This window comes from Cebus imitator, unplaced genomic scaffold (genome assembly GCF_001604975.1).
Source record: "Cebus imitator isolate Cc_AM_T3 unplaced genomic scaffold, Cebus_imitator-1.0 Scaffold231, whole genome shotgun sequence".
Classification (NCBI taxonomy): domain Eukaryota; kingdom Metazoa; phylum Chordata; class Mammalia; order Primates; family Cebidae; genus Cebus; species Cebus imitator.
The window spans coordinates 2,516,431-2,538,845 of NW_016107546.1; the positions used below are offsets into that span (position 1 = coordinate 2,516,431).

Sequence of the window (22,415 nt, forward strand, 5' to 3'; positions counted from 1 at the left end):
AGATCGCGCCATTGCACTCCAGCCTGGGTAACAAGAGTGAAACTCCGTCTCGGAAAAAAAAAAAAAAATTGAACTGATGCTTTTTTGAAGTAAAATGGCAAGAACAACGCAACATCTAGGCTTCAGAGCATAGTTCAAGATTTTTGCCCAACCCCCAAGCCACGCAAGGGTGTGCTGTAAACCACAAGTTTCTTTTAGACGAATTAACATTTCCTAATTTCCCACATTTCTTTTTGATTGTCTACATTTTTATTAACATTTTAGTTTACAAGATGCTTCCACATTATCGCTCATTGAAGTTTCAGTACCACCATGTGAAATGGGCAATATCAGGGCTTCTATCTAGCAAGAAAAGAACCAGACTTAAGGTGGTGAAACAACTTGTCAGGGTTGTAAGGATGGTACATGGTGCAGCCAGGGCTTGAGCTTGGGTCTTCTTGAAAGTGTGGCTTTTAAATAAAATACTGAAGTGCCTGCCAAAAAAGTTTAACAGTGACTTAGGACCTAAAAGGCATTGTACAGGTCATGTAGTTGCACTCCTCCCCCTGCCCTACGAAAAAAGAAAGGTAAAGGAACTAAGGCACGGAATGGTTAAGTTGCTTGCCAAAAGCCACAGTTATAAAAGTAGAACTGGGTAACACCCAAGAACATCCACGGAGAATAAATGGAAGCTTATTACAGCCCAGCCTGTAAATGTGTACATAGAAACAGAATGTGTATGTAGAAACAAAATTATTAAAGGAATGAAATTAGTTTCTCTCCTAACCCTGGTCAACTCATAGGGTTCATTTCCCAATCAGGAGGTTGCTTTTAGAGTTGCCAACAGCAGTTGCACTGGCTTTGTTGTCTTTCTTTCATGGATCTTTTTGGAGCTCAGGTACAAGGTTGCTATGTGGAAGATGGTCCCTGACTATGCAAGGCTCACAGTAGTATCCTTGTAAACCAAAGGTCACTGTACACTGGGCCAGGAATGGCTGCCGAAGGGCCAGGAATGGGCTGCTGAAGAGGACCTCTCTCCTGTTGGTGTGTTTATCTCTGTTTACTATAAGGTTCTGACAGGAGCAAGTTCTTGGGGCCCATTACATTGTCCCCAGCCTGGTGGATGATGGTTGCAGAGTGCTGGAAATTTTTTTTATTGATTTAAAATGGAGTTATTTAACTGAAGAGTTGCCCTATCTCAGTCTTCTTAGCACTACAACCAATTAAAATAGAAAGGCTTAAAATGTTAATTTTGTTTTTGGCCTAGAGGCTTAAAACACTAGAGGTTAAAAGTTTCATTTACTTTCTATCGCCCCTTCCTTCCTTTCCTTCCTTCCTTTCCTTTCTTTCCTGTTTCTTTCCTTCTTCCCTCCCCTTCTTGCCTTTTTCATTTTACTTGGCTATGCAAAATGCTTTGCTACTTTGCAAAATAAAAAAAGTAATCACATTGCTTTTTCATCAAGATTTTCAAATTTAAGTAATTTTATTTTTCTTTCAAAAATAGGCTTATAACATTTCTTTGACACAAAGATATATATCTATCCTTTCTCTAAAAATATACATAAATATATATGTATGTATGTATTTAGAGAAAAGTTCTTGCTGTGTTGCCCAGGCTGGTCTTGGACTCCTGGTGTCAAGGGATCCTCCTGTCTCAGCCTCCCCAAGTGCTGGGATCACAGGCATGAGCCACTGTACTCAGCCTTTATTAATCTAAATATGAGAATTTACCCACTGAGATTCACATATGCTGATTAAATTTACTCTCAACCCCTATATGTATTTCTTGTATTTCTGTTGTTGTTGTTATGTGGCCTGGAAATGTTTCCTTTATTCATTCATTCTCTTCACAATTAACTTCCAAAAAGGCTACGAAGATATTTGCACACATTTACGTTTTCTGATTCAACTCTCATGGTAAACTTTTATAAGGAAAGCAGTGCTTATAGTGGTTCTCCTACTAATAGATAAGAACATTGAGGCTCAGAGAGGTTTTAAAAGGTTTGCTTAAGGTTGCACAGTGAAGTGACAAGGTTGCCATTAGAATAGATTTTAAATTTATTCTAATGGCAACCCTAATTTATTGTTGTGTGACTTCCTCTAATTATAAGTCAGTTAAACAGATTGAAGCATTCATTTGAGTGTCTATTGAGTGCCACAGACATTCTAGATGTGGGGATACAGTGGTAAGAACAGATGCTTTCTCACACACAGCTCAATAAACAAATAAGTTCATAAAGTAGTTTTCAAATAGTGATATTTTCTTCAAAGGAAACAAAATGAGATGGAAGGTGATCGTAAGAGACAGCTTTGGGCAGTCAGGGACAACCTCATTGAGGAGCTGATAGTAACTACATCCTATGGGTGAAGGGTAGTATTAGGTACTTTGAAGATACAAAAATAAGACAGCTTTCTATTGCCCTTGGGAGGCTTATAACAGAATTTCTCAAATCTCTAAGGCCAATCAACAGTTGATTTTTTAATCCAACTTATTTTTATCTGAAATATTATTAAAATCTGCATGTCAAAAATTGAAATGTCTTACATACTTTGCTGTAGGACCCAATCATTGTTTTTTCTTCATATACTCTATCAGTCTGTTCTCATGCTGCTAATAAAGATTTGCCTGAGACTGGGTAATTTATAAAGAAAAAGAGGTTTAATGGACTCATAGTTCCACATGGCTGGGGAGGCCTCACAGTGACAGTGGAAGGTGGAGGAAGAGCAAAGACACCTCTTACATGGTGGCAGGCAAGGGAGTATGAGCAGGGGAACTGTCCTTTATAAAACCATCAGATCTCATGAGACTTATTCACTATCATGAGAATAGCACGAGAAAAACTCACTCTCATTATTTAATTCCCCCCAACCCCCAACCGACTTGCTCCCACGACATGTGAGGATTATGGGAGCTACCATTCAAGATAAGATTTGGGTGAGGAACACAGCCAAACCATATCATTCTGCCCCTGGCTTCTCCCAAATCTCATGTCCTCACATTTCAAAACCAACTATGCCTTTCCAATAGTCCCTCAAAGTCTTGATTCATTTCAGCATTAACTCAAAAGTCCATAGTCCAAAGTCTCATCTGAGATAAGGCAAGTCCCTTCTGCCTATGAACCTATAAAATCAAAAAAAGTTAGTTACTTCCTACATGCAATGGGGGTACACGCATTGGGTAAATACACCCATTCCAAATGGGAGAAATTGGCCAAAACAGGCCCCATGCAAGTCTGAAATTCAATAGGGCAGTCATTAAACCTTAAAGTTCCAAAATGATCTTTGACTCCATGTCTCACATTCAGGGCACACTGATGCAAGAGGTGGGGTCCCATGGCCTTGGGAAGCTCTTCCGCTGTGGCTTTGCAGGGTATAGCCCCTGCTTCTGGGCTGCTTTCATGGGCTGGCATTGAGTGTCTGCAGCTTTTCCAGCCACACAGTGTAGTAGGCTGTCGGTGCATCTACCGTTCTGGGGTCTAGAGGATGGTAGCCCTCTTCTCATAGCTCCACTAGGCAGTGCCCCAGTGGGGACTCTGTGTAGGGGCTCCAACCCCACATTTCCCTTCCTTACCACCCTAGCAGAGGTTCTTCATGAGGGCTCTACCCCTGCAGCAAACATCTGCCTGGACATCCAGGCATCTCCGTACATCCCCTGAAATGTAGACGGAGGTTCCTAAACTTCAGTTCTTGATTTCTGTGCACCCGCAGGCTCAACACCAGGTAAAAGCTGCCAAGGCTTGGGCTTGCACACTCTGAAGCCATGGCCTGAGCCGTACCTTGACCCCTTTAGCCATGGCCAGAGCAGCTGGGATACAGTACACCACATCCCTAAGCTGCATACAGCAGGGGGTCCCTGGGCTTGACCCATGAAAACATTTTTTCTTAGGCCTCCAGGCCTGTGATGGGAGGGGCTGCCTTGAAGTTCTCTGACATGCCCTGGGAACATTTTCACCATTGCCTTGGTGATTAACATTGGGCTTCTTGTTACTTATGCAAATTTCTGCAGCTAGCTTGAATTTCTTCCCAGAAAATGGGTTTTTCTTTTTCTGTTCTTTTCTTTCTTTCTTATTATACTTTAAGTTCTGGGATACATGTGGAGAACATGCAGGTTTGTTACATTGGTACACATGTGTCGTGGTGGTTTGCTCCACCCATCAACTCGTCATCTACATTAGGTATTTCTCCTAATGCTATCCCTCTCCTAGCCCCCCACACCACAGCAAGCCCCAGCGTGTGATGTTCCCCTCTCCATGTCCATGTGTTATCATTGTTCAACTCCCTCTTGTGAGTGAGAACATGCGGTGTTTGGGTTTCTGTTTCTGTGTTGGTTTGCTGAGAATGATGGTTTCAACCTTCATCCATGTCCCGCAAAGGATATGAACTCATCCTTTTTCATGGCTGCATAGTATTCCATGGTGTATATGTGTCACATTTTCTTTATCCAGTCTATCATTGATGGACATTTGGTTTGGTTCCAAGTCTTTGCTATTGTGAATAGTGCTGCAATAAACATATGTGCACATGTGTCTTTACAGTAGAATGATTTGTAATCTTTTGAATATATATACCCAGTAATGGAATTCCTGGGTCAAATGGTATTTCTGGTTCTTATTCCTTGAGGAATCGCCACACTGTCTTCCACAGTGGTTGAACTAATTTACATTCCCACCAACAGTGTAAAAGCATTCCTGTTTCTCCACATCTTTTCCAGCATCTGTTGTTTCCTGACTTTTTAATGATCGTCATTCTAACTGGTGTGAGATGGTATCTCATTGTGGTTTTGATTTGCATTTCTCTGATGACCAGTGATGATGAGCTTTTTTAAATATGTTTGTTGGCCACATAAATGTCTTCTTTTGAGAAGCGTCTGTTCATATCCTTCACCCACTCTTTGATGGGGTTGTTTTTTTCTTATAAATTTGTTTAAGTTCCTTATAGATTGTGGATATTAGCCCTTTGTCAGAAGGATAGATTGCAAACATTTTCTCCCATTCTGTAGGTTGCCTGATCACTGTGATGATAGTTTATTTTGCTGTGCAGAACCACTTTAGTTTAAGTAGATCCCATTTGTCAATTTTGGCTTTTGTTGCTATTGCTTTTGGTGTTTTAGCCATGAAGTCTTTGCCCAGGCCGGTGTCCTGAATGGTATTGCCTAGGTTTTTACTTCTAGGGCTTTTATGGTTCTATTGCATCATCACGCTGCTAATTTTCCAAACTTTTATGCTCTGCTTCCTCTTGAACACTTTGCTGCTTAGAAATTTCTTCCAGCAGATACCCTAAATCATCTCTCTCAAGTTCAAAGTTCCACAGATCGCTAGGGCAGGGACAAAATGCCACCATCTCTTTACATAGCAAGAGTGACCTTTAATCCAGTTCCCAACGAATCCCTCATCTCCATCTGAGAACACTTCAGCCTGGACCTTATTGTCCATGTCACTATCAGCATTTTGGTCAAAGCTGTTCAACAGGTCTCTAGGAAGTTTCCAACACTTTCCCACATCTTCCTATCTTCTGAGCCCTCCAAGTCTCTAGGAAGTTCCAAACTTTTCCACATTTTCCTATCTTCTTTGGAGCCCTCCACACTTCCACCCTTTGCCTGTTACCCAGTTCCAAAGTTACTTCCACATTTTTGGGTATCTTTATAGCAGCACCCCACTACCCAGTACCAATTTATTGTATTAGTCTGTTCTCATGCTGCTAATAAAGACATACCCAAGACTGGGTAATTTATAAACAGAAAGAGTTTTATTGGACTCACAGTTCCATATGGCTGGGAAGGCATCACAATCATGGCAGAAGGTAGAGGAGGAGCAAAGCCACGTCTTACATGGCAGCAGGCAAGAGAGTGTGTGCAGAGGAACTGCCCTTTGTGAAACATCAGATCTCATGAGACTTACTATCATGAGAACAGCACAGGAAAAACCCACCCCCATGATTCAATTGCCTCTTACCAGGTCCCTTCCAGGACACAAGGGGATTATGGGAGTTATAATTCAAGATGAGATTTGAGTGGGCACACAGCCAAGCCATATTACATACTAAACTACTTATCTCTTCTAATAATACACTAGTGTTACTTAGTTCTCATGTGGTTATTCTTCTTTTCTGAAAGAAAGTCTCAGTATGTTGCCTAGGCTGGTCTCAAACTCCTGGGCTTAAGCCATCCTTCCACTGTGGCCTCCTAAAGTGCTGGGATTACAGATGTGAGCCATCACTCCCGGCCTCATGTGGTTGTTACGGTGAATGATAAATACACCTCCTCTCCTTCACTTTGTCCCTACTTTTTCTCCGATTTTTTTCAATAATGTCTCTATGCTTTTCTTGTTTTTTTTTTTTTTTTTTTTTTTTTTTTTTTTTTTTTTTTTTTTTTTTTTTAACCTTTTATTTATTTCCCTTCAGATCTCAACATCTGCTGCAATTTGACTATTCAGGTTAGTGACAATTTGCCCATTTATCAGTTTTGTGCCTTGGGCAGTATTCACCAGCATTCTCCTACTTGAGACGAATAAGGATCTTTATTTCTCTAACCGCTTGTTTACTCATTCATGGTGAAGTTTAGTATTTACAGAACACTCTCATCAAAACAAACTAGCTTTTTTTTTTTTTCAAAATATACACTAACATAGGAACTTGAGAGAAGAGGTAATAATACAGAAGAAATTTAGAGAACTGATCATGTAGAAATAATTAAACTAAACAGAGCTTCTGGTTATAGTAAGCTAGACCAAGTTTGTCATGTGTTCCAGATTATACTTAGCCAAAAATAAACATTTATAGATAATTGAATAGTAGTTTTTAGAAATGATTCATGGATTACTCAGGGTTGGAAATTATCCTTGTAATGTAGGCCCCAAACTTCTAAAAAAAATTTAAATTTGTGAGGGAGAAAGAAACCCACAAACATTTTTAAATTGAAAAACAGCAGGAGTGTATTTTTGTTAGGTCCTTATATTGGGTAATATAGTCTATGTAAGTATGGGAAAGGCTGGTGAAAACTGAGGATTTTTATCTACAAAATACATTGGTACATCGGGGAGTTTTGTGTGGGAAGTGTCCTAACACCTCAGGAAATGCTAAGGAAGAAATGGTTAAGGTAGACTGAACACTCCACAAGGGTAGGGCGAGAGTCCTCTTCATTGCTCTAGCCCCAGCACCTAGCATGTGCCTGGCACTCAATCTTTCTTTCTTTTTTTTTTTTTTTTTAACTGTTTTTAGGTTTTTATTATACATTGGCTGAGTTTATAGTCTGGTAGAATACAAGATCTACTAAGTTCTCTACTCATGACTACTTTACATTCTAATAGCACTTTATTTTCTTCAAGTGCTTTTTTTCTTTATTCTTCAATTATAAGGTGAGAACAGTTTTATCTCCATCTCGCAGGGGGAAGAGTGAGCTAAGAGACTTTCTCAAGTCACACACATATAGTTAGAGACAGGATGAGGTTTAAACCTTAAATAATATAAATAAAAGTGATTTTACAATTATCTAGACTAGTTTCAATGTGGAATGACTTAAAGGTATGGAGACGGATGCCAAGAGGTATACAGTGTTACTGAAGTGAAATAATGCTCTGTGCTTTGTGCCATCTCCCCGCTGCTTCCAGAAGAATAGGGAGTCTGAGTGTGAACATCACCCAACAAGTAGGCTAACAGATGCCCATGCCCCTCTTGACCCACACACATATCAGTGGGATTTAGAATGCTGCCACATACTGATTATTGAATTTACGAAGCATTATAATGTCCTCAGTAATAAACCAAGTGTCCCTTTCCCAACCTGTTATCTCGGCTTCTGTGAACATGTTTTCTTTTATATGCTCCTTACTCCTCAGGAGCTGCCCCAGGGACTTTTCAGTTCCTGACCTTGTCCTTTCCGCATTTTCTCAGAAGGCAATTCTTAGCTCCCTATTGATTCCTCAAGCATTAATTTCTTTTTTCTGCCAGGTATTTCCTTGCTAGGCTTGTGAGCCCTTGGAGCTGTTCTGAATGATGCGGTTGGAATTGCCCAGGATTAGGAATCACCTAATGTCCCCACATTCCCCGTTTCCTTGTGAGGCGTTTTCTCAACTCTGCATCCCTTTCACCTTCACAGCAACCCTGTAATGTACCCAAAGCAGTGTCACACCCAGTGCCTCCTTTCCTCTCCTGAATCAAAATTCCCAGATAAGAAGACCTCTATATTCCAGGCCTTGTCTTTGATTTCAGAAAAAAGAAATAAAACCTACCCTACTGCTATACATAATGTTTTTAAAAATCAATAATGTCCACTTGTTACATAAAGGAGAAATAAAAGAAGTAAGGTAATGCTTGGGATACATGCTACAACATGGATGACCCGTGAGAACATTACACCAAGTGAAATACACCAGGCACAAAAGCACAAATACTGTATGGTTCCTCTTCGATGAGGTACCTAGAGAAGTCACATTCATAAGTACTGAAAGTTGTATGGTAGTTTCCAGGGGGAGAGGGAAATAAGGAGTTATTTAATGGGTACAGAGGTTCAGCTTGAGAAAATGAAAAAGTTCTGGAGCTAAATGGTGATGACGGTTGTACAACAAGGTAAATGTACTTCATATAGTAAACTTAAAATGGTTAAAATGGCAAATTTTATAAGATAGGAATTTATCACAATAAAAAATTAAAAATTAAGAAAAGTTACTGCTTGGGCAAAAGTATATCAGAAAGATAAAAATAGCCCCCACAAATTTTCAAAACAACCCTAATGAGGCGGTACTGCCTAAACTGTGAACCAATGTGCAGTATTTGAGATTGGGAAACGGATGCCCAAGGTTTTAGCTTCAATAAGGATAACAGTTCATAATCTGACTTCGAAAACATTTCTGCCCTACCATGCCAAGGCCATCTGATTCCCAGTCCAAGGAAGTTTTCTGTCTGCTCTTCAGGCTGCCTTAATCCAGAGTACTCAGGCCTTCCACTTTCTTATCTGTCCTCCTACCAGGTTGTGGTCCTTTTCTTCCTGAACACCATATAATTACAAGACAAAACTAACATAATTAAAATATAGGCAGTCCTCTATATCTGAGGTTCCACATCCTTGGATTCTACCAACCATGGATTGAAAATATTTTGGGGGGAAAAATCCACAATAAAAATAACACTGGCCTAGGCAGCATAGTAAGATGCCATCTCTACAAAAACATTAAAAAATTAGCTGAGCATCCCAGCACATTGGGAGGCCAAGGCAGGCAGATCACCTGAGGTCAGGAGTTCGAGACCAGACTGGCCAACATGGCGAAACCCTGTCTCTGCCAAAAATACAAACATTAGCCAGGCATGGTGGCAGCTGCCTGTAGTTTCAGCTACTCAGGAGGCTGAGGCAGGAAAAATTGCTTGAACCCAGGAGGTAGAGTTGCAGTGAGCCAAGATCATGCTACTGCACTCCAGCCTGGGAGACAGAGTGAGACTCCATAAAAATAGTAAATAAATAAATAAATAATGAGCTGAGCATAGTGACTTGTGCCCATAGTCCCAGCTACTTGAGAGGTTGAGGTGGCATTGAGCCATGATTGTGCCACTGCACTCCAGCCTGAGCAACAGAGTAACAGCCCATCTCAAAACAAAAACAACAATAAAAAATAACACAAATTAAAAACAATACAGGTTGGGCTCAGTGGCTCAAGCCTGTAATTCCAGAACTTTGAGAGGCCAAGGTGGGAAGACTGCTTGAGCCCAAGAGTTCAAGATCAGCCTAGGTAACATGGCAAGACCACATCTCTACAACAACAACAACAACAACAGGAGACTATACTTTCAGGAACCATTTCTGGGGATCATAGTTTGTTACTAGAGAATTCTCTGTGTAGAGCATTGAAATATAAAAATGCAGAATAAAACAATTATTTACATAGCATTTACATTGTATTGGGTATTATAAGTAATCTAGAGATTATTTAAAGTATGCAGGAGGTTATGCATAGGTTACATGCAAATACTACACCATTTTATATCAGAGATTTGAGCATCCATAGATATGGGTATCTGAGAAGGTGCTAGGTTCAGTTCTTCATGGATACCAAGAGACTAATATTAATTTCGTTTCCCCAAACCCCATGCCAGAATTCTGAAATAAGAATAAGAAAAGGAACACTTGGGATAGACAATATCAGAAGTATGTAGAAATGATAACAGTGGAAGGAAAGCTGATCTAGGCCTACTCTACAAATTTTAATCTTCATTCAAATAAAAACAAATTAGAATTTGTGGATGCAAATTTGAGCCAGCAATTAGATGGCTCTTAGGATTAATAGAAAAGACTGAACACCATATCTGCCAAAGACTGAGGGAAAGAGAAAGTTAGATAGGAGACTTTGGCCAAAGTAGCACTTTAGCCAGTATCATTAGCCTAAATCTTAGTGAGGAGAGATTAGAAGGAAGCAGAATTTTCATGGAAGGATCTATTTTTCTTCACTTCAGAATTCAGGGCAAAATTAGGAAGCTGAATAAGAACAAGTGGCCTAATTTCTTTGCTTCTCTCAAAAATCAAATCTTCAACTAAATAAGTTAAAATTTCAATAGCTAACAGTAGAAAGTAGAACCTGTTTTGTGAATTTACAAAATACCTGCTTATTGACACTCTTGGCAAGGTCATTAAATAAGTTGTTATCAAGTTATCTCAGATCACAGTGATTTAAATATTGCTTTCTGAATGTATCCTTTTCTGTTTTAAAATGAAGCTGTATTAGGTTCTTGTGTTGCTATAAAGAAATACCCAAGGTTGGATGATTTATAAAGAAAAGAGGTCTATGACTCTGCAGGCTGTATAGGAAGCATGGCCCCAGCATCTGCTCAGTTTCTGGTGAGCCCTCAGGGAGCTTTTACTCATGGCAAAAGCAGAGTGGGAGCAGCAGTTCACTTGATGAGATTGGGAGCAAGAGTGTGGGCGGAAAGCTGCCACACTCTTAAACAATTTAAACTCTGGTGAACTCAAGCAAGAACTCACTTATCACCAGGGGGCTGCGCTAAACCACTTGTGATGGATCCACCCCCAAAATCAAGTCACTTCCCACTAGGTCCCACCTCCAACATTGGGAATTACATTTCAACATGAGATATGGAGGGAACAAACATCCAAACCATATCAGAAGCCCATCTTAGGTTGGGTGCGGTGGCTCACGCCTGTAATCGCAGCACTTTGGGAGGCTGAGGCAGGCAGATCACTTGAGGTCAGGAGTTTGAGACCAGCATGGGCAACATGGCAAAACCCCATCTCTACTAAAAATACAAAAATTTGCTGGGCATGGTGGCACACACCTGTAATCCCAGCTACTTGGGAGGCTGAGGCAGGAGACTCTCTTGAACCCAGGAGGCAGAAGTTGCAGTGCACTGAGATTCTGCCACTGCACTCCAGTCTCAGCAACAGAGCAAGGCTCCATCTAAAAAAAAAAAAAAGCCGATATTAAAATTCTAAAATTTAGTATCATTTCCTTATATATATATATTTATATATATATATATATATATTTTTAAAATGTATATATATTTTATTGCATTTTAGGTTTTGGGGTACATGTGAAGAACATGCAAGATTGTTGCATAGGTACATACATGGCAATGTGGTTTGCTGCCTTCCTCCCCATCACCTATATCTGGCATTTCTCCCCATGTTATCCCTCCCCAGCTCCCCAGCCCCTGCTGTCCCTCCCCTAGTTCCCCCCACCACTGACCCCAGTGTGTGATGCTCCCCTCCCTGTGTCCGTGTGTTCTCATTGTTCAACACCCACCTATGAGTGAGAACATGCGGTATGTGATTTTCTGTTCTCGTGTCAGTTTGCTGAGAATGATGGTTTCCAGATTCATCCATGTCCCTACAAAGGACACAAACTCATCATTTTTTATGGCTGCAGAGTATTCCATGGTGTATATGTACCACATTTTCCCTGTCCAGTCTATCATCAATGGGCATTTGGGTTGGTTCCAAGTCTTTGCTATTGTAAACAGTGCCGCAATGAGCATTCGTGTGCATGTGTCCTTATAATAGAATGATTTATAATCCTTGGGATATATACCCAGTAATGGGATTGCTGGGTCAAATGGAATTTCTATTTCTAGGTCCTTGAGGAATCACCACACTGTTTTCCACAATGATTGAACTAACTTACACTCCCACCAACAGTGTAAAATGTTCCTATTTCTCCACATCCTCTCCAGCATCTGTTGTCTCAGGAATTTTTTAATGATTGCCATTCTAACTGGCATGAGGTGGTATCTCAATATAGTTTTGATTTGCATTTCTCTAATGACCAGTGATGATGAGCATTTTTTCATATGCTTGTGGGCCTCCTATATGTCATTTTTTGTAAAGTGTCTGTTCATATCCTTCACCCACTTTTGAATGAGTTCGTTTGTTTTTTTTCTTGTAAATCTGTTTTAGTTCTTTGTAGATTCTGGATATTAGCCTTTTGTCTGATGGGTAGATTGCAAAAATTTTTTCCCATTCTGTTGGTTGCCAATTCACTCTAATCATTGTTTCTTTTGCTGTGCAGAAGCTCTGGAGTTTAATTAGGTCCCATTTGTCTATTTTGGCTTTTGTTGCCAATGCTTTTGGTGTTTTAGCCATGAAGTCCTTCCCTATGCCTATGTTCTGAATGGTTTTGCCTAGGTTTTCTTCTAGGGTTTTTATGGTGTTAGGTCTTATGTTTAAGGCTTTAATCCATCTGGAGTTAATTTTAGTGTAAGGTGTCAGGAAGGGGTCCAGTTTCTGCTTTCTGCACATGGCTAGCCAGTTTTATATCTTCAAAGTGCTCTGCTAAGGTATTGGAATCAGTCAGTTATGCAGGTAGGCTGCCAACTATGGCTGAGCCCTCAGGAGCCATCTTGATGACCAGCATAGGCACAGTCTGTTGTGTTCATTCAAACTTGCCATGAACCAAGGATCTGAGAGAGTGGTAAGTCTGGTGTGCCAAGAATGAAACTTCAAAAAAGAAACTTCAGAATCAAATTTGAATTTAGGCTGGGGATGGTGGCTCACACCGGTAGTCCCAGCACCTTGGGGGGCCAAGGTGGGCGGATCACCTGAGGTCAGAAGTTTGAGACCAACCTGGGCAACATAGTGAAACCCTGTCCCTACTAAAAGTACAAAATTAGTTGGGTATGGTGGGGCCTAACTGTAATCCCAGCTACTTGGGAGGCTGACACAGGAGAATCGCTTGAACCCAGGAGGAGGAGGTTGCAGTGAGCTGAGATCGTACCATTGCATTCCAGCCTGGGGGACAAGAGTAAAACACCATCTCAAAAAAAAAAAAAAAAAAAAAAAAAAGATTAAATCTTTCATTGTTGGGGAAGGAACAGAACAATTTTTGATAACTTGTGAAATATCTGGCACAGAATTTAGAGTCACTAAATAATTTCAAGTTACCTAAAAATCCTAGTGATTTATTTCTATTTTAAGATGAAGTCTACTTTAAACTTCTAAAACGCAGGGTTATTTAAACTGGCATCTAAATCCAAGCTGGTTTTGGTTGGTTATTCCTCTAGGACATTTTACTAAATCTTGATTTTATCTAAATGATGCTATGTCATAGATGGACTATTTATTTGCTTTGTTTGTAATCCAGGAAAAATTATTAAAAAAAAAAAAGTAGAAATAACAAAGGCTTTTAAAGAATTTTTAGAGTTAGAAATGTTTTCAAAATTAGGTTCTTTAAACAATCAGCCCTCTCTTCCTTCTGAATTCTTCTCTTTTCTGTCCTTTGGTAGCTAATAAATAATCTGCACTTCAGAAACTTCTTTTTTCCTAGTTCTTTTTCAAGCTTAACAGTGCCATGCGTGATTATCTACACCATGGAAACCCATCTTAATGAAATGGAAAGATCAGCTGTTTAAAAAAAAACAAACAGAACCAACCACCCATGCCTCCTACAGTGCTGTTAGGCCAAAGGTCTGCGCTCCACCTGGTCAACTGCTGAGGAGGCAGTAGGTACCTGTACCACAGTTTAGCCACAATAGAAATATCATTAAAAAATAGACACTGGGCTACCAAAAAATTCAGTCCTAAAAATGTTGGCAAGCAAAGAAATTTTTCCTTTCAAGCACATCTTAGAGATACCTTAGTCTCAAGGCACAGTCGATCAGATTAAACAAGCTAAATTGACATTTTGACGCTGGTCTAATCAATGAATATCTGTCAATGACCATAAAGTTTTATTTCAGTGTTTTCTGGTGTAAAGGGATTAATTTTAGGTGCTCAAATCTATGGAGTTAGTTTTCTTCCACCTTTAATCACCTCGCTCGGCTTGCTGGTGTGCAGTGCTCATGCAAAACTTTCTAAGGGAGGGCCCCACTTGTTTTAATTTACTTCCTCTAGCAAAAACAGAGCTAAGGGAAACACAATCTTTTAAAAGAGAAAGAAAGAAAACAAAATAAACTGTCTCATTTCATTCAGAAGACATCCGTTCAGCCTACTTTTAAGTCAAAGGGTAGTGTTAAGTTTTGATTTGCAACAAACTCAGATTATCCATTAACCCACTCTTGCAGGCTCTCTACTCCCTTTCACATACACATCTATTTTTTAAAGGGGCCAGGCTTTTTGAGTTTACCTTTCAAAAAAGTGTACTTAGGCAGAATGGTCTTCCAGAGTTTGGAATAGCTTTTCAAATGTTGGATGGATATTTTCTTAAAATTACTCCAAAATGCATGTTAATGAGAAGTAACAAGCTGAAATTGCCCATCTCTGGTATTAACAGCAGTGAGTAAATGTGCTCTGAACTTGGTGTTCGTATTGGAAAGTAGAAAGTCGAATCAGTTTGAATTCCATCATCGCTGTAAATATTATATAGCATTTATTATCCCATATTTTGATGTACCATGTAAATGTAAAACATTTAGATCCCCGCCCTCCCCCAAAGAGTTTATTCTCCTAGAGATAAAATAAGTGTATAGGCCTACCTATTGTCCACCCCTTTCAGTTTGATGGTGTGTATCTGATGAGGAAGGACAGAGATGAGAGAATCAAAATCACTACAAATGAGTAAGGTGATGAGTGGGTTATAGAAATCTTATCTCCCAAAGAGCATAGTTAACTGCTACAGCAGTGGATGATAAGTACTGGGTGGGGTGGACGGGTTGTTTTGCTCGGTTCTGCCTAGAAGACAGTTGTAGTTATTTTAGTCCCACCGTCTGCACTGCTCCCCTGGGCCTGTTTTTGCCCTGCTTTCCTGGCCTCTGTAATGGGGCCTTTGTTAGCACTTTGTAGTTGTCAGTCAGCTGTCACTCCGAGTCCTCTGTCAGAAATAAAGTTACTTTTGTTTGAAGAGTCTCTAGTAATCCCCCTTCTTTTTAAACTATGATTCCCCAAAAAACATATAGTCTAACTTGTGTGCACCAGTATTTTATCATATTTAATAACATCCATAAACCTTACATAAAAGACATTAAACAAAAAGTACTCACCCCCTTAAAAGGAGGAAGATAGTGACCATCAAGGCATGGCCAAAGTACACAATCTTAGGAAACAGTATAGTAGGCAATGATTGGATGTTTTTCATCAACGGCATTGGCATCCTCACTTTGCAGGTGTGTACCACCACTGGGTTTCAGAGGTTTCTGTAAATAAAGTGACTTGGGGTTCCCTTCTGTTGGGCATTCTTCTACCATGAAACCATTTGGTGATGAGACGCTTGAGTGTCTAATGCATGTGTGTCAGCTTTATTGGAGCTGCTTTTGTCCTGTGGCCACCCATTTAACTTCCTCTGTGGTTGATATCTCAGAGCTAGAGGACTCTGCCTTAGCATCTTCATCAGAACACGATCTGATATCTCCAAATATCTTGCACTGTGGCTCCCCTGTAAGAGAGAGGTGGAGAGGAGAGAGGCCAGGGCTGAGTTCCAGTGAGATGATCACTTTCTTAGGCTACTGCCTGAGACCTCTCAAAAAACAGGATCTGCCTGTGGGCTCTAGTGAGGGGAGAGGAACCTGCCTTCAGTTGGCTGGTCAGAAACAGTTATTCAGAGCCAGGTGTGGAGGCTCATGCCTGTAATTGCAGCACTTTGGGAGGTCAAGGCCAGAGGATTGCTTGAGCCTAGGAGTTTGAGACTAGCCTGGGCAAACTAACAAGACCACATCTCTACAGAAGTGATTTGAAAATTAGCTGGGTGTGGTGGCATGTACCTGTGGTCCCAGCTACTTGGGAGGCTGAGGTGGGAGGATTGCTTAAGCCCAGGAGGCTGCAGTAAGCTATGATCGTGCCAGTGCACTCCAGCCTGGGCAAGAGTGAAACTCTGTCTCTAAAATCAAAAATGTTTCAGGCACAGGCAGTGTTGAAGACGTCACTTAGCAAGGTTTTGTTAATCCCCTGGAAGTGTGCAGCCCAGAATTAAACAGATGTTTAAGAACATAAATAAAATATGAATTCCTGACACTTAATACATTTAGATAAAGTCTAACTTATCTTTAAAGTTAACTTTAAACAACTGCTCTACAACTTAATATATCCCCTGTGTAGACAGTGGCCTCTAATATAAGCTTTGGTTTAAAAAATAAATTAGGTTAAGTATGAAAACACCTCTTCAACATTTTCATGTCTCTACAACTGTTTATTAGAAATAATCCACTTTGTCCTGTATTCACTTTCTGCCGAACTAAAGTACATGCCAGTCTCCAGAGGATGACAGATAGGCAGAAATTTGTAAACAGTTAGCAGCAGTCATGGATGGTCCAGGCTACAAATAGAACATACCAGACCTCTTGGGTACTGCTGCCTCAGTGGGAAGGATCTAGAGATCCAGCATCTCTATTCCCTCACGTACTGACCAAATAAACTTTTTTAGTTTGCAGATTTTGGTGGGAACAGGGAGGGAGTAGTAGAAGCTGAAGTTCTTGCTTTATTTAAATAATCATGACAGTAACAAAATTTGGTTAAATAATACCCCTTCTGGGCCGGGCATGGTGGCTCATGCCTGTAATCCCAGCATTTTGGGAGGTTGAGGCAGTCAGATCACTTGAGGTCAGGAGTTTGAGACCAGCCTGGCCAACATGGTGAAACATCATCTCTACTAAAAGTATAAAATTAGCCAAGTGTGGTGGCACACACCTGTAATCCCAGTTACTTGGGAGGCTGAGGCAGGAGAATCACTTGAACCAGGGAGGTGGAGGTTGCAGTGAGCCAAGAGCATGCCACTGCACTCCAGCCTGTGCGACAGAGTGAAACTCCCATCTCAAATAAAAAATAAATAAATAAAATAATAATGCCCCTTCTAGTTGAAGAACTAAGTTCCCACTTAAGCATAATTTGGGCTTACCCAATTTATCTTCTTTCAAAATACCTCAAACATTTCACCTTATCATTCCTTTTAAGGATTACAAAGTAGAAGGGGGGACGGGGAATAAACCACTGGTAAAGTATAATAGCCATTTGACAGACAGGCGTTCTTAGTTTCATTTTTAAAAATGCCCGGTAGATTCAGTCTTTCATGAATACTAAGGAGTGTCTCTTATTTTTGTTTGTTTGAGACAGGTTCATTTTGAACCTAAATATGCTCCCTGGTGTTCTCAGGGAGCATAGGTTAGAGGGGAGAGATTTAGAAGTGAGGGCCCAAGCAAGAAGCACTGCTGTTGGAAGGCTGCTGTAGTGGTCCTTGTGGGGAGTGATAAGAACGGAACTAAAATGCCATGAGGAACGTGGGCCAAAGGAAGCAAGTTTGAGAGATTTAGAAGGTAAATCATTAAGATTCAGCAGTGACTCTTGGATTTGAAGAGGGAAAGGGAATAATCTAGGGTAGCTGTCAGTTGTCACCATGGATAGTTGGGCCAACAGTAGTGTATTAACTGAAATGGGGGGCAGGCAATTTGTGAGGGGGAATTGAGTTCAGCATGGGGCATGTTGACTTTGGATATGTCTAATTTTACATGAAGTGTCTACTTAAGAGAATGTGTAGAGACACTAACAGGGCTGGGTAGGAACACGCAATACCTAAGGTGCCAAATGAAAACTGTTGGCAATAACAAGAAGTTAGAAAGTTAAAGAGGGTAGAAGAGGCAGCAGAAATGTAGATGGGTAAGAACGTCTTGGCATGTTTAAGTGACAATGTGAATAAACCTGTCCTACTGGGCCAGATGGGATTACGGCTGAGATCAAAGCAGGCCTAATACAGTTTGCAGACGTGTTTTGTTTGGTTTTTGCAGGGCTGGATCACACAGTGTTCTGAATTTAAATTAGGTGCCAACATTTCCACACAAAATCTAGACTTCTGACTTTTCTTTTAAATAAAAGGGGTCCTAGGGCTATATTTGGCAACACTGGTAGTCCTATATGATAACAATCAACTGAAGTATATGTCCTTTCTCTCCAAGGAAACTGTTTTACTTTTTTATGTTATTTTGTTGGGCCCTTAGACATTGAATTTTCTACTGTTTTGTGCTTGTTGTTTGTTTGTTTGTTTGTTTAGCCAGGCTTATAGGTCAGATGAATTTTCTACTTCTGAGTCAAAGATCAGTAGGTAACAAAGGTACAAAGGTAGATTAGCAACAGGTTACGGAGGGCTTTGAATACCAAACTAAGGAGTGTAAATGTAGGCAGTGGGCCACCTTTGAATAAGGAATTGATGAGATTAAAGCCATATTTAGGAGGATTATTCTGGACCAGCATGAAAACACAGAAATTAGGGAGAACGGTTACTAGTTTTGAAAGAGAAGAGAGAAAGGAGATGGTGTTGGGATACATAAATGGGTTTTACAGTGCAAAATGGGAAGTGTTTTATAGTGATATCATCTAGAAAAGCTATTCACTGCCATATAAGGCACTATATGGGCAGTTTTATTTGGTGGGAAATTTGCTTGCAGACTTCCAGAACTGAAACCAATGTGTTGTATGGGGACAGTGAGTGTCGGGCATTATGGAAAGGTCAAACAAAATATGCTTACATGGTCCACAGGTCACTGTAGTCTCTGTTCTAAGTACACTGTAAATGGAGAAATGTCCTTTAAAAAAAGGCTAAAATTAATATCTGATTGTTATTAACTGTTTGCCAAACACTGTTCTAAGCTCTTTACACAGACATTTTATTTAATCCTTACAACCAATTTCTGAAGTAGGTACTACTGCAATTTCCATTTTATAGACAAAGAAACGAAAACCCTGGAGGTTAAGAACTTACCCAAAGTCACAAGGCTGATAAGGACGGAACCAGGATTTGAATGCAAGCAGTCTGCCTCTCCAGAGGTTTATCGTTTAACTGCTATGTTAAACTGCCCCTGCATCTTTATCTGTTCTAATGCTACACAAATAGGCAACTTTACAGGTAGAGAACCTTATGCTTTCATTCTGGAAGCTCAGTTATAACTTATTTCAGGGGTGTCAGTTTGGTTCAGGTCCTCCTAGAAGAAATGAGACTCCAGAATTGACCCTTGAACTGTCTCTTAAGTAGTAGATAAGTCCTTGGGTGACCTTGAAAGAACAATTATGTTCAAATGTCCGTTCTCTTCCGTTAGCTAATGGCTCAGTGTTAGCTTATAATTGCATGCTTCTAAACCTTTGTTGAAAAATAGCTCTTATAAAAATGCTTTTTTTCTTTTTTGAGATGGAGTCTTGCTCTGTTGCCCAGGCTGGAGTGCAGTTGCACGATCTCAGCTCACTGCAACTTCTGCCTCCTGGGTTCAGGGGATTCTCCTATCTCCACCTCCAGAGTAGCTGGGATTATAGGCATATGCCACCACACCTGGCTTATTTTTGTATTTTTTGTAGAGATTTGACTTTGCCATATTGGCCAGGCTGGTCTCGAACTCTTGACCCTGTGATCCGCCTACCTTGGCCTCCCAAAGTATTGACATTACAGGCATGAGCCACTGCACCCAGCCATAAAAATGCTTTTTTAAGAGAAAGCTAAAACATGTTCAATTTTTTTCATGTTTTCATGAAAAATTATCATAGGACAAATTTTATAAATATTCGAATTTGGAAAAAGCTGTGAGCCCATAACATTGCAGAGAAGCAAATGCATTTGATGCAAAGCCTCAAACTTGTCAAGTTTTTCTACTATACTTAATGTGGTTTCTTTCTCTTTGGCCTACAGATGAAACATGTAAATGAAAGATTTCAAGATAAAAAAAATAAAGAGATTGTTCTCACGTGCATTGGCATCACTTCAGGAGTCGGACGACTGCTCTTTGGCCGGATTGCAGATTATGTGCCTGGTGTGAAGAAGGTTTATCTACAGGTACTTTTTTACAACTTTTTTTCCTCTACAAAAAATTATTCTCATCACCTGATGGCTTATTAAATGTCCTTACATGCTTAAATTGCTGTATAAAAATGAGAAATATTTTCTACAACGTAACTCCTATAGGCAGTTTTTCAAGGACAAAATCAGTTATGAGTCTGTGTTTTAAACATGAGAAATTGGCAATGAAACAACAATCTCTTTGTTTTGTCATGGAACTCCACCAAACCAGAATGTTTTTCATCCATTGCTTTTCTAAGAAGAATGTTTTTTGGTGTAGTTCTCATGTCATGTGCAGATCCTGTGCCCTCTGGGTGTCTTATGAAATTTGGTCATATGTGTGACTTTTGAACTTCTTTAGGGCAAATTGCCTCCTGGTGTTTTGGGGTGAGTATAACTACAAATGCTGATTCCAAGATCATTACTGACAATCAACAAAACAGGTATTGAAGTGACTCCTTCATGCGGCACACTGTTAAATGCTGCAGAGTTAAGTAAAACATGGTTGTACCCTCAGCTAGTAGCTAATGGTCTCATGGGAGAAGATAAAACAGTGGGTTTGCTAGATGGGTGCCATGGCAACACCAGGCACCATGCATCTGGGTCACTAGTGAGGGTCTGAGCAGAGTTAAAGAGGTGAGGACCACGTATGTGGAAAAGGAAGACAGAGAAGCATGCACCGAGCAGAGACAAACACATGGGAAAGCTGTGGAGATGTGACATGGGAGGATATATCTGGGAAACCGAATGTTTGAATGGAATAAAGGAAGAATAGCGGATGGATTGGTTGGGGAGATAGACAGGAAGCAGCTTGGGAAGGGCCATTATGTACATGAACTCTATCCTGAAATCTTCCAGGAGCTATTAAAGGATTTTAAGCCAGAGAGTGACATAAGCTGGGGAAGCAGGGGGTTGGTGTTTTTTTGTTTTTTGCGACAAGGTGTCACTCTGTTACACAGGCTGGAGTACAGTGGTGCCATTCTGGGTCACTGCAGCCTCGACCTCCTGGGCTCAAGCAATCCTCCCACCTCAAACTCCTGGGTAACTGTTAGGTGCATGCCACCACACCTGGCTAATTTTTCTGTTTTTTTTTTTTTTTTTTTTTTTAGTAACAGGGTTTCACTGTCTTACCCAGGCTGGTCTCAAACTCTTGGACTCAATCCACTCATTTTGGCTTCCCAAAGTGCAGGAATTACAGGTGTAAGCCATGCCCAGCCTGAGCTGTGTTTTATAAAGATCAATCTCAGCCATGTGTGGTGGCTCATGCCTGTAATCCCAGCACTTTGGGAGGCCGAGGTGGGCAGAGCACCTGAGGCCAGGAGTTTGAGATTAGACATGGCAAAATCCCATCTCTACTAAAAATACAAAAATTAGCCAGGTGTGGTGGCACATTCCTGTAATCCCAGCTACTCAGGTGGCTGAGGCAGAAGAATCCCTTGAACCTGGGAGGCAGAGGTTACAGTGAGCTGAGATTGTGCCACTGCACTCCAGCCTGGGTGACAGAGCAAGACTCCATCTCTGGAGGGCGGGGTGAGGAAATCAATCTGGTAACTGTGATGGGTGGAATAGAATGGAGAAGGGGGTAAGAGTTGAGATAGTCACAAAAGGCCACATGCAAATGAATAATTTCATTTATATGAAGTATCCAGAATAGTCATCTCTGTCTCTTTCCATAGAGAGAGAAGGTAGATTTGTGGTTATAGGGGCTGGGAGAAGGAGGGAATGGGGAGTAACTGCTTTGTGGGGGTAATGAAAATGTTATAAAATTAGATAGTGATGATGGTTGTACAATATCGTGAATATACTAAAACTCACTGAATTGTACACTTTAAATGGGTGAATTTAACAGAATATGAATTACATCTCAATAAAGCTATTTTTTAAAAAGGCCGGGCATGGAGGCTCATGTCTGTAATCTCAACACTTTAGCAGGCTGAAGCAGGAGGATCACTTCAAGCCAGTTTGAGGTAATCCGGGAATCATAGTGAGACCCCATCTCTAAAAAAAAAAAAAAAAGTTTTTAAGTTAGCCAGGCATGGTGGCACACACCTGTCGTCTTAGCTATGCAGGAGGCTGAGGCAGGAGGATCGTTTGAGCCTAGGGCTTGGAGGTTACAAAAGTGTATGATCATGCCACTGCACTCCAGCCTAGGTGACAGAGCGACACCTTGTCTCTAAAATTTAGAAAAAAAGAGATGAGGCCCAGGGACTAGTTGGAAACTATATTAAGGTAGTCTAGGGGTCTAGACAGGAAGAACCAAGG

General features: G+C 40.5%; 1 protein-coding gene across 1 annotated transcript in view; it reads left to right on the top strand.

The window, feature by feature from the left end:
• The window catches only part of SLC16A10 (solute carrier family 16 member 10), a 156,365-nt gene that overhangs the window by 115,249 nt on the left and 18,701 nt on the right, over nucleotides 1-22,415 (top strand). Inside the window, exon 4 of the mRNA XM_017497448.2 lies at nucleotides 20,007-20,150. Within this exon, the coding sequence (XP_017352937.1) occupies nucleotides 20,007-20,150 (144 nt within the window). The remainder of the gene's footprint in view (nucleotides 1-20,006; nucleotides 20,151-22,415) is intronic.